Source organism: Hippichthys cyanospilos, chromosome 1 (assembly GCF_059441005.1).
Source record: "Hippichthys cyanospilos isolate Australia breed blue-spotted pipefish chromosome 1, RoL_Hcya_1.0, whole genome shotgun sequence".
NCBI classification, from domain to species: domain Eukaryota; kingdom Metazoa; phylum Chordata; class Actinopteri; order Syngnathiformes; family Syngnathidae; genus Hippichthys; species Hippichthys cyanospilos.
The window spans coordinates 26,904,639-26,916,925 of record NC_142369.1 but is presented as its reverse complement, the minus strand read 5'-3'; the positions used below and the strand labels follow the sequence as shown (position 1 = coordinate 26,916,925).

The 12,287-nt window shown below is 39.1% G+C and overlaps 1 protein-coding gene across 4 annotated transcripts in view; it reads left to right on the top strand.

Annotated features, from left to right (window-relative positions):
- The window catches only part of LOC148429932 (uncharacterized), a 108,941-nt gene that overhangs the window by 50,155 nt on the left and 46,499 nt on the right, over positions 1 to 12,287 (top strand). For all 4 annotated transcript variants that reach the window (XM_088426350.1, XM_088426343.1, XM_088426329.1 and 1 more), the window contains exon 2: positions 10,829 to 10,997. In XM_088426350.1, coding sequence (XP_088282476.1) covers positions 10,829 to 10,997 — 169 coding nt within the window. The remainder of the gene's footprint in view (positions 1 to 10,828; positions 10,998 to 12,287) is intronic.

The following is a 12,287-nucleotide window of genomic DNA, read 5'->3' as shown; positions in this document are numbered from 1 at the left end:
TGGAGGCATCAAGTTCTTCATGTCTGATGACGTATTAATCTCACTTTCAAACAACATAATGAAGCAATATGTTGTAAAATAGATTAGAAAAGAAGGTAAAATAGATTTGAATAATCTCTTTGTAGTTCTGAATGTATGCATTAGGTTGCAAAGCATTGTTAACACAAAATGAACTAGTTGCTCTTTGGAGACATCATTTTGGCATCGGTGGGACATAAGTTGATTCTGCATATAAAAGGGCAATGAGAAGGAATTCGTGCCATGTAATCTGTGTATTTGATGATAAATATACTGCATTAGGAAACTCCTGTCACACTGCTTCCGTCTCTTGTGGTCCCAGAGCGAGGCAGCGTGGGGAGAGCTGAGATGTAATTACCCAATCAGTGTGTGCCATCCTTATTAAAACACTACTAACAGTGTGCCATTATTGAAATACCCCCCACCGGACTCTTCTTAATTCATTAAATAAATTAGCGCCAGCGTCTTTAATAATTCATAGAATGATGTCTAGTTTTTTTTTCCTCCCCTGCCGAGGCAAATGATGACAAAAGGCGAGATGTTTAATGGAAAGACTCTTAATATTAAACTGGTTTGTGTATTTGTGTGTGTGACGGGGGGGTTGCTATCAGGACAAAAGAGAAAATAGATATTTATCATTTTCAGATTTTTAATCTAAATGTTATTATCTTGTCTCACTGATATTAAGAAAGTAATAAATATAAGTCAAATCTACTCAGTCACATGAAATGGCAAGTCTGTCAAAAGCACATCTTTGTTTTATCCCATTTTGCTTCCTGTCTGATGTCTTGTGTCTCTCGCAATTGTGTTGCATTAATGTGCTAATACGAATATTCACGAGCTGGGGAGAAGAAAATGAGTGTCAAATAAAGCAGGAACCCAGATGAGGGATTCATCTTTGTCCCTACGTATCTTTAATGGACACATCTGCATCTCTGATCAAATATTTACCGCTACTGATGATGGCGTAGTGATGCGGGCCGCTCACCGCTGGGTTGCCGACGGTTATGTTGGCATGAGATTATGTCCTTGATGTTAATGGTGCAGACTCAATGCCAGTTACTAGAACTATCTTGTCAAATATCTCAGATGAATTGGGGATGGTTAAATATTTTTTGTGTCCATGATAATAAGGAAGTAAACCTGAGTACTGGGCATCTACTACCAACAGTGAGTCAAACACACTTTGATAACATGGCCATTTTGTTTAGGACCATTTGGAGTTTATAACTGTGTTTTTTTTGTTGTGGTTAGTTTACAACGGAGGGTGTAAGAGGAAAATAACATACATAATCTGATTGTGTGCTGTCAGCATGCATGAAGACAATGAGTATTGTTTGGCCCCTAAAAATAGATGCAAATGATTTGTTCTTGATTACCTGTTCCACCTGTGCATCTCAGAAAAAAAAATAAAAAAATCAATGTATAACAGCTGTCTCATTAGTGGGAGCAATTTACCATCCATCCAGAAAGTTTTGCTTCACTTTTGCCATGTTTTGTTATACAGTATGAAAACAATTCAAAACGGAATCAAAATAATTTCTCCCTCAAAATTTGACACTCCGGAATCTTTGAGAGCTATTGCCAGTATCCCAATAAACCAGTGATGCAAATGTACACACATTTATTCAATTAATATCACCTCTTTCGCAGGAAACCCCTTTCTTCAAACGCAAAATAATTAGAACATGATTTTAAAATAAAACCTCCCTATATGTCTACTGCAAACTTATTCAAACGGGGATATTCATGATTTTAGTTCAGGAAAGAGCTTTGCGATAGTTGGCTATGCTATGTTAGTGATTCTGTTGCTTTTGATAGCTTTGGCAGCAGTCACAGCTAGGTGCTTTGTTTTATATGGTCGGCTGAACTGCACGTGCTTTTGTGGTAAGTGACCTCAAAGAGTGCATATTCTTCTACCTTTTGGCTGGCAAAGATTGGGGCTTTCTTGAAAAAGACATGGTTAGCACGCCTGCCTCACAGTTCAGAGGTCCCCGTTTGAATTCCACCTTGCCCAGGTCTTTCTGTGTAGAGTTTGCATGTTATTCCCAAGCTCGCGTGGGTCTTCTTTGGGCACTCTGGTCACCTCCAACATTGCAAAAACATGCATGGTAGGTATATTGGACACTCCAAATTTCCCTTAGGTGTGATTGTGAGTTTGAACGGTTGCTTTTGTATGCTCAACCACTCCTCTCTGGGTGTCCATTGTCAACTGAATGAAAATGGCTAGGATAGGCGCCAGTGAGCCAGCGACCCTAGTGAGGATAAATGACAATAGAAAATAGGTAGATGGATGGATAATGTTACATGTTGTTCTCTGGTCTTTCCTTGTCTCGGTTCAAAAGCTTGCAGTCGGAACAAAATGCTGCAGTGAGACTCCTGACAAACATGACACAAGTTCGATCACATTACCACATGCAAGCCAACTTGCATTAGCTTCCAGTGCACCTGAGATGCGATTTCAAGGTTTTGTTGATTATTCATAAAATCCTACATGGTTTAGCACCCTCTTATCTTGTTGATTTGGTGTCCCCGTGTGATCCGTCCCGAAAACTTCGATTACAAGACGCCGGTTTGAATGCTCGACCCATGGATGTTTGAGCTCATACATCTGTAGAAATGTTCAATAAAACCCGAATAAAGATACATTTTTATACATACATAAATGTCTCTATATTTGGTTAAACCGTTTGACTGCCACTTTTCTTCTTTTTCCTTGCTGCCCCCTTCTCCTGGTTTAGAGAGGGTGTTAGTTGGAGATGAACTAATTGAATACAGAGTGATATATATATATATATATATATATATATATATATATATATATATATATATATACAGTAAACTTGACATGTTTTCCAACTCTCAACAACTCAATCGCAAGAAGCATAATGCATAAAAACATACAAAAAGAATAAAGTTACGGATAAAATATTACATTAATATGGCTAAAAAAACATTTTGACTGACTATAATTGTTTGAAATTGGTCTGTTTACTTGTCACCTCTATTTCCAATAAAATCATAACATAACATATAGTGAGCTATAACATCATGACAATCTAACATTCAAAAGAGAAAATATGCATCATTAATATGGTGTATTCAAAGACAACTGTAATCAATTAATAACATATTAAATTTGTTTGTTTATGTTTTTAATATGGTAACTGAAGCTAAAAGAAATTTGTTTATATATGTTTCTGATCCTCTCCTTTAGCTAAGTACGATAAGCAACATGTCAGGCATCGAGAGACAGTGCATAGGTACCCGGCTACAAACAGTCACTCCAAACAGCATTACATTTTTAAAGACGTTTTTTTGACAATGCTCTTCCGTATATTGGATCTCATAAAATTGTCCATGTGTACCTAGTAAAGTGAGTTTATTACACAAATAACCATAATTGACTTAAGTTTATTCTCATGCTATTCGGAGGCCTGAGTGCACTGAGGCATGTACGTGCGTATGCGTGTATGTGTGCCACGCTTGTCGAGATGAGGCGAACCTCTCAGCCATGTCAGGGACAGCTTCGTGGAGGGTGGCAGCCGGCTAAAATGATGATGATGAAATTAAAATTCTGCGCCCGGCAGAAGGGGCTGCCGCGATTTCACTGGCGGCTGTGTGCATCGATCTGTTCCAGCATTTGACTTTCAACCATGACAAAACTGTGGGCAAATTAATTGTTCTCCAGGATATTAGGCATCAGAGTCCATTAATCCTCTCTGGAGCACCACACCACATGAATACTAATCGTCTTTCCAGGCAGCCGTCTCACCCCGTGCTGTTCTTGCGGTCTTCCCTTTTTCTTGCTAGCCCCCTTTTTTTTTTTTTCTCCATTGTTTCATCAGTTACTTTTATTCTTTGCTTTGCTTATTTCCATACCCACACCATGGATTCAGATCACAGATGTTAAATTTGGGCATTGAAATTAAATGATGGCATTGTAGAAAAAATTGAATGACAATGAAACAAGTATTGGCATGCAATTCATTTAAAAAATAGCATGCGTATTATTGTAAATACACAATATTTAAATCAGCATCTCATGGAGTATTTGCTCCGCTTGTCTGTGTTTCTGTGGGGTTTTTTCGGTGCCATTGTGACATTTTCACACCCTGATTTTCATATGAATGATTCCGTGTTTGACTTTCCATTAAGCTAATGAGAAACAAGTGACAAACAAACCAAAAATATTCCTCTGAGCCACCTACATAGAATTTTGCATTATACACTCACAAAACTGCCCGTATATTTTATCTGTATTAGTTTGCCTGTCTAGATAAGATTGTGCTAATGGTGTAGTCTGGCTGACATTTGAGCGAGGGGAAAATAGCCCCCAACTCCAATTATGTAAGATATTAACACATTAGTCGGTGCGAGATCTAATTGGATAGAAGCCCTGCACACCATGACAACAATCACCTAGACCCTGTTTATCTCATAATTGATAGTCTGGAGCTAAAGCAGCACAGGCATCAAAAATTCATACAGCCCAGTGAGGGATGGCCCTCCCCTCTATTGATTGCTTTTTGGTTTCCTCCCTCCAACCAAAGTAATTTGATGAGCTCTGGCTTGTGCCTGTGATACCGAAGTTTTTGCTGTCTTTTTATCGATGGCTTGTGTGATGCAGCCGTAATAGCGTTGTATCACATTCAAGCCGACAGGGTCAGGGACTCAGACACTATATATTCACACCCCTAGCTTATTTACAAACCACGAGAGATATTCCTCATTTGAAATTGCAAATACAAATTGGCTTCCATCATACTGATGAACTACCAAGCTAATGTCCCCAGACTTCCAGGGGATCCTAACGTGGCCACAAATCTTTAATGTCACATTACTTGGAATTCAATATCACACTTCACCAGATATTACATGCATTTTTTTTTGTTTGTTTTTGATTGTTTAACGCCATTGTTTCTTGGGTAAAAGCAAGTTAAGCTCATAACACCAGCATGTCAATTTTTTGGGGGGGGTTAGGGTTAGGGCAGCATTTTTTTTTTTTTCTGAATGATAATATGCAGACTATTTGTCGTAACATGCTGAAGGTCATTTATCAAATTGCAAACATGTTAATTGGTTTGCAATGTGTTTGAATATAATGTAATTGCACATCCACTATGGTTGTCAGTGTGCACAAGAGTTATAAAGTTATTCAGCATATTGATATGGTCTTAACGTTTTTGTTTTATTTGGTGGAAATAAGGATATAATGTAATTCAGAGTAATGGTACTCTCTTTCATTCTCTCTCTCTCTATAAATACCTTAAAGAGAGGACAAAAAAACTATTCCTCATCGTAACGTGAAAAAAAAATCCACGGGGGTCCAGTGTGTGTGTGTGTGTGTATATATATATATATATATATATATATATATATATATATATATATATATATATATATATATATATATATATATACACACACACAGTGAGCGCACACAAGGCAAATACTGCTACACCACTTGGGTATGGATCGGGATGACAGGTCTCACCGTCATTGACCATGTGAGCAATAAAGTCCCCCAGCAGAACAAGGGAATCCCCGTAGGGAGCGAACTCCATCACCCCCGCCAACGACTCCAAAAAGAGTGGGTACTCCAAGCTGTCGTTTGGTGCATATTCACAAACAACAGTCAGTAACCGTTCCTCCACCCTCACATCCACTGGTGTGAACCCAAATGCACAAGCGCCGAGCCGGCGGTCAATCAGTAGGCCCACACCTGCTCTGCGTCTCTCAGCATGGGCAACTGAAGAGTGGAAGAGAGACCAACCTCTGGCTAAAAGCTTCCGAGAAACTTTGCAAACAGAAGCCCAGATATAACAGAAGCCCCTTCATAGTATGAGAAGCCCTTTTATAGCACTGTAGGAGCTCACACTGTAGAAATGTGCTGTTTGTTCTTTTTTGTACATTATCAGTCTTTATCCTGGGGTTCAATTGCAGTGATGCGAAAATTTGGGTCAGTCAAATGAAACAATATTATATTATTTACTCATGTCAAATACAGTGAGCAATAAAAATCTACACACCAACATTGAAATGAATCAAATAGCAGGTGTTTGTAATACAAAATAAAGAGACCAAGATGAATCACATACAAAACAGATTCTGCATTAAGGTTACCTATAACTTCATACATCAATTTTCAATGCTGCTTATCAGGTTTGTGGGATGCTGGAGCCTAATTTGGCTGACCCTGGCCAGTCAGATGCAGAGAACATGCAGATATGAACAACCATTTATATTCTCATAGAGTTAGAAATGAACCCACACAGCCTGCATTTGGATGGATGGATGGAACTTTGTCTCGTTATCTAGCGGTTATTACTACTAGTAACTCCAAACAAAGACAGACTTAAACAACTCTGAACATTTCCAGTGTTAGGAACAGAAAAGTCACTCGTTCAGATGTTGTGAGTCATGATGGTATTGCATTATCTTATGTTTGTCTACTCTGTTTGCCATTTGTTTGAATGCAGTATTGGAGTAACACTAAGCTTTTGTCTTTTTTTTTTTTTTAACAGAATTTGAGTGTTCTTGATGCTTGTCGATAAGATATTGATGGGGAATTGACTTAACATTCACTACAAAATAGTTTGATAGGTAAACAACTACTCCACCAGAGACTTCATATTAGAATCTGAGTTAATATAACTTTGCTACGTATTGTAATTTGGCTTTACTAACATTCAGGACAGCAATGAAACTTTATTGATATTGCTCCGACCCTGCATTAGACGGTTGTGTTATGAAAAGCATACTTCATAATGCATGCCATGTAAAAGGGAGGGTGCGATGAGTGTAAGGTGAGCTGGGAGTCGAATGAGCCGAATCTAAGGAAAAATAGAACATGGCGGAGAACCAGGGTAGGAGAGCATGGAATAGAGAGGGGGAGAGAAGACACAAGTGGGAGATTGAGTCCCTGATGGGCTCTTTCTAGCCAAATCTCTCCTTTGCTCTCTGGCTGCCTTGCCTCTCTTCTAGCGCTAATTAATTGGGCTGGGGAATCAACACTCTCATCTTAAATCTGTTCCTAATTGAGCAGTCCTTTCTGCCAGTGTCAGACAGCTCAGCGTGTCTCTTCTGCGTGATTTGGAGCTAAATGCGCCGGCGCTTTATTACCCACCACGTAACTTGTAAAGCACTATTGTATCAATCAGATTCTTACCACAATTACAGTGTTGACCTTTGTCTTCATTACAGTCCAGAACCATCTCCACCAAAGGTGAAACTGGAACATTTTGAAAATCAGGAGACGGCAACAAATGCAAAAAAAAATAAAATGCAGGCCTTCATATATAATGTAAATTTACATTTCTGTATGTGATTTGCATTCAAATGCCATACACAAGGGACAACTGAGGTTGAACTAGATAAAATACTGGTCTACCTCTGAGTTTACATTTTGCTTCAAAAATGATTTTTACTGAGGAAATACAGAACTCTCTTGGGTCAAATGGTAGTATTAAAAGTAAGTATAATAATATCTTCATTGACTGTTCTAGAAAATGTTTCAAGTAACATTGTAATGTTCTAAACAGTCATCCCCCAAAAGTTAACCATTGTTAATATCACCGTGTAAAGCAATGAAAACATCAGTTCTCAGACATAACACAAAAGTGATTCATGTCCCAGCTATAACCATAACTTTAGTGTGACTACTCATGCACTGTAAATTCTTTTCTTCTCTTATTCTCGAGGCCCTAACGCCTCACGAAATATCAAACAAAATATCAAACTCGGAAGCATTTTTTTCCTTAACATGTTGGTCTGATTTTGAAAGCATTACGTTCCGATGTATTCCAAAAATCTTCTCGACCTGTCTTGATGTCATACAAGATCAGTAGGACTGCTACTTTACTCGTATAAATAGAACGTCTCACTAAAAGAAGAATTTAAAATTCCTTCAGTCTGCCAGTGGATGGTATTGAGATATTGCTATCGTCTTACTTGCTCCAATTATAAATCACATGTGATTGCGTTAACAAAGGGGGTCTGAAGTAATAGGTCACAGTCGTGTCAGTTCATATGTCTACCTTTCAACGATGAATGTTTTTTACAGGAGCGGCTTTCAGGAGGAACATTGGGCATAAATGAATGGGTGTGCTAAAAAACAAATCTGGTTCTACTTAGAAGAAGATCCCACCCACTTCTTCTCTAGTTTCCACGGCTGTAAATGGTCATACACACGTACACACTTTGGAAATGAAGTTTAACACTATTGTGTGTGTGTTTAGTGGCAAGATGGTCCAACATTGCATTGCTTTAATTCTCTGTCTCGGACTCAAAGAGTTATCCATGTACTTCTATCCTTTTGAGGTTACTGTGGAAAGAGAGGTACGGGACCGATCCAAGTTCACATTCACTGCTCTTCCCTGCCTCCCACTGCTGGAACAACAACAGTTAAAACAAGGAAATCCTTCACCGTTGGTTTCTTACGTGCAGGTCCACCCTCACCCTCGCGTCCCCTACACCTGGAAGAGATTCAGATTTTGCAACTTAGACTTTTACATCAACATAGCACATCTTGTTAGCTAGGTAAAAGCAGAAGTGCTTCAAGGCACAGTCTAAATCCACGTACAGTATATATGCCGATGTCCTCTTGCTTGACCTTAGAGAATACGTCCATATGCTAAAGCAATCAAACATCTACAATATCCATAGCCCAACAAGTCTATTTTTGCTTTGTTGAGACTTTCTGTCTGGAGCTCCATGACACTGAGTGCTGATCCGAACAGGTGTATGTGCATTCACTGCCCGTGTTGTTGAACTGTTGACCAGGGAGGAGATCCAGAGTAAAACAATCTTATATTTCATCATGATGGTTTTCAAATTTGTAGGAAAACATTATGCTCGGGAGTAGAACCGCTCCATAAATGGAATGAAGGTTTATGAACCTATACATTAGAGGAACTCATCTGTTATGTGCATTTAGTTAGCAGATATGCCTTGCACAGTTCATTTGAAGCTTTATAAAATATATAAAATCAAGTGGAAGATACTGTAGTCTCGTTATCAGCACTCTATGCACAATATTGAACTAAAGTGCTATCATAAAGCCGTAATGACATTCGGTATTTTCCATCTTGAATTAAATTGCAGACTGCATCGACAACTGTAAGCGGCCAAATTGTGCTCCATCAACATCTACGTGACAGTTGCGTCACCGGGCCCCCGCAACTAAATATGTGGTTTAATTAATGGATGGCATAAATCACCTCTGACTGTACGACTTTAAGACCACAGGAAAAAGTCGTTAAAATGCCGATTGCAAATGCCATCATAAAGAAGGTTTGTGAGTCATAGTTGGAATGGAACACTGTTGCTGTTGTGAAAATGTGCTCTACCACACACAATTTTGTTGTGATATCATTTTTGACACGACTGTGACCACGTTGAGTCACATGTTGTTTGTTTTTAGGTCCTGTTATTAATGCAACCATGACAACAACTGATGGAATTTCCATAAATGCCGTCTTTTACTTATAGGTGTTGCTAAAATTGTGGTTTTCAAATAAGCCAAATACCGTATTTGTTATGGCAATATTTGATGGATCCGTCAAATGTGGCTGTGCTAGCATTTAATATTTGACTCAGAGGACAAAGCATGCAAAGTTGTAGCGCCTTCTTTGGCAGTGGTGACTATACATTGGTAAAACAATCCTTTAGATTTACTCTACTTAATTTGAATTTGTATAACTTGATTAATTTTGAGGAAGAGAGGAGGAATTACAAAAGTTCACCACATTTAAATCATATGCACCCATAAATTGAGTTCTCCTTATTCAAAGTAAATAAAATCTCAGAGGGCAGGGATGGCCTGATCCAATCCACAATATCAAGATCGACCCCAATCCAGGCCAAAATGACTGGATCGAATTAAATTGGTTTTATTCGAACCAGTCAAATCCTACTCTCAACTTCATTTTACGCGACATGCTAGCAAGCTTCATGTTCGTCACAACGGAACTCCAAATGCTTTGTGCTTCCATCTCTAAGGCCCTCTCTAAGGCCCACTAAACACCAAGCTAACGTGCTGTTCTGAAAGCAATGACGTTCACATGGTGCTGTTTGGAAATTAAGTTCAATCTGTCAATTCAGGGCTCTAAAAAAAGCACCTATGACGCAATGGTAGACATTTGTTTTTTTCAATTGATGTTGTTGTTTTGTTTTTTTCTTGATTGATTGCTGATTTTTTGGGGGTTATGTCATGTGGGCGACCAAAACACCTCTCCGGTCACCACGGGTGACACATTTAGCACCTTTGACTTATAGGCAGATCAGCTCAGAAAAATCCCAATGAACATATAGTGATGCCATCCACTACCGTACGTAACTTCTGTGCATACGTTTGATGCAGTACTCCTCCCTGCCATAGTCGGTGATAGTCAATGTTCCTACCGTATTTTGTACATTTCGTGCAATGCATTGTGAAATAAGATAAGATAAAATCAACGTTATTGTCCTCAAGGAAAATTTCTTGTGCTCAAAGTGCATATAGTCCACAGCAGCATATAAAACAGGCATATAAAACCACATCAGCATAGCGGCTTTATACAGTCAGTGCCTGAAGTCACGTCTGTAGCTTTATTCATACGCAAATACACAGACTCACTTAATTTTGACTCTTAATGAATCTGCTCAGGCTTTCTGTCCACGTAGCCTTGACGTAGCCAGTCGGATGTGAGTAAAATGAGAGAAATGATGCAGTTCTTGACAAAGGTGCGCAATTTAAAGGTTTGAAATGTTGCCGTGCTTGGTTTTTCCGCTTTCATCACTTCCGGTTCTCGTCTCATCTTGTGCGCAGATTCTCTAGCCAAACAGCCACACAGAGTGAAAATTGTTCCGACGGCCCAGACCCGATTCAGCACGAAACCTTTTTCCAACTCCCCGCCACGAATGACGATGCTCCAACAGAGTTTCGCCATACCAACCTGATGGCACAGGACGAGTTCCGATTTCCCAAAGTCAGCTTGGTAGGTGCAGACCCTAAGAATCATGACAAAAGTTGTAAGCAAACAAAAGTAAGTGAGATACTACCTGATGTTTCTTGTCCGCTGTTGTGCCAATGCAGTTAGCCATCCCAGTGAATGTGGCGCTTGCTTGTTTTCAAATATGCTTTCGTGTTTGTTTGTTTTTTTTTCCATTGGTATATTGTCAGTTGTGCAAGCAATGTTTTATTAAAACAAGTGCAAAACTTGTGTTTGGAAGTTAACTGATGTCTTGCATCAGGGGGCACAGGAAAACATTTGATCATTTACTTGATGCACCAAAATTGGCTGTGCCACAATATATTGTTTTGAGGAATAAATGATCAAATGTTTCCATGTATCCCCGCAATGTCCTCTCTTCGAATAAGTGTTCCCCTGGTTGGGAAACACTGCTAGAAGAGACCAGAATAGTTATGAATTAGATGTCAGTATCAAACAAAACACATCTATTTATTATTAAAATTTAAAGTGAACAGAAAACAAAAATAAAAAATTGGTATAATATTATATTGACCAATCCTGGATTCTGCAGTACTAGCATGGGTTTGGGATATGAACATGTGGGAACGAGCCATCTCGACTGAAAGTTTGACGGTTTGAATACTGCTGCAGATGCCTCCTAGCTGTTGGAGAGATGCAAGTCTGAACAATACACCCCCACAATACTTTAGGGAAAAATAGTAAATTCTGTTTTCAATACTGCTAGTATACTCAGTATTGCTATCATGCACATTTTGAATTGCCCTTCATCTTGGACAAACTAAGGTAAACCTGTGCAATAATCATGCTGTACCTATCAAAATTTTGAATTCTTGACATGCCACATGGTCTCAGCAAAGAAGATGAGCATGCCAATAAAGAATAAGACAAATCCGCGATCAATATTTTTGACTAATCGACTCTGTGTAAGGAGAAAAATGAAGAGTGCATTTTACGTGAGTGGATTTTGTCTTTCAGTCAAAGGGAATGTAATCATCTAGTTTGGGACTAGGGGGTCAGCAGGTTATTATCCTGTGCTCCATCATTAACCTCCTGCACCACCTGTAGCCCGAACCCCCCATATCTAGGTCTGTCTCCAAGCTGTTTCATGCAGCAGGGTAGGGCAGCCTCATGGTTTGAGGGTCCCAGCTGTGTAAATGTTTTCAGTTGCTGTGTGACTGCAACGAGGTCCTTCTTTTTGATCCTGCGCCAAGACAAGCCTGGCCTTGGTTGTTTTTGGCAGCTGCTGGGGACGAAAGAATGTCAGCGTGACTTTAAAAATATGACGGTTTATAA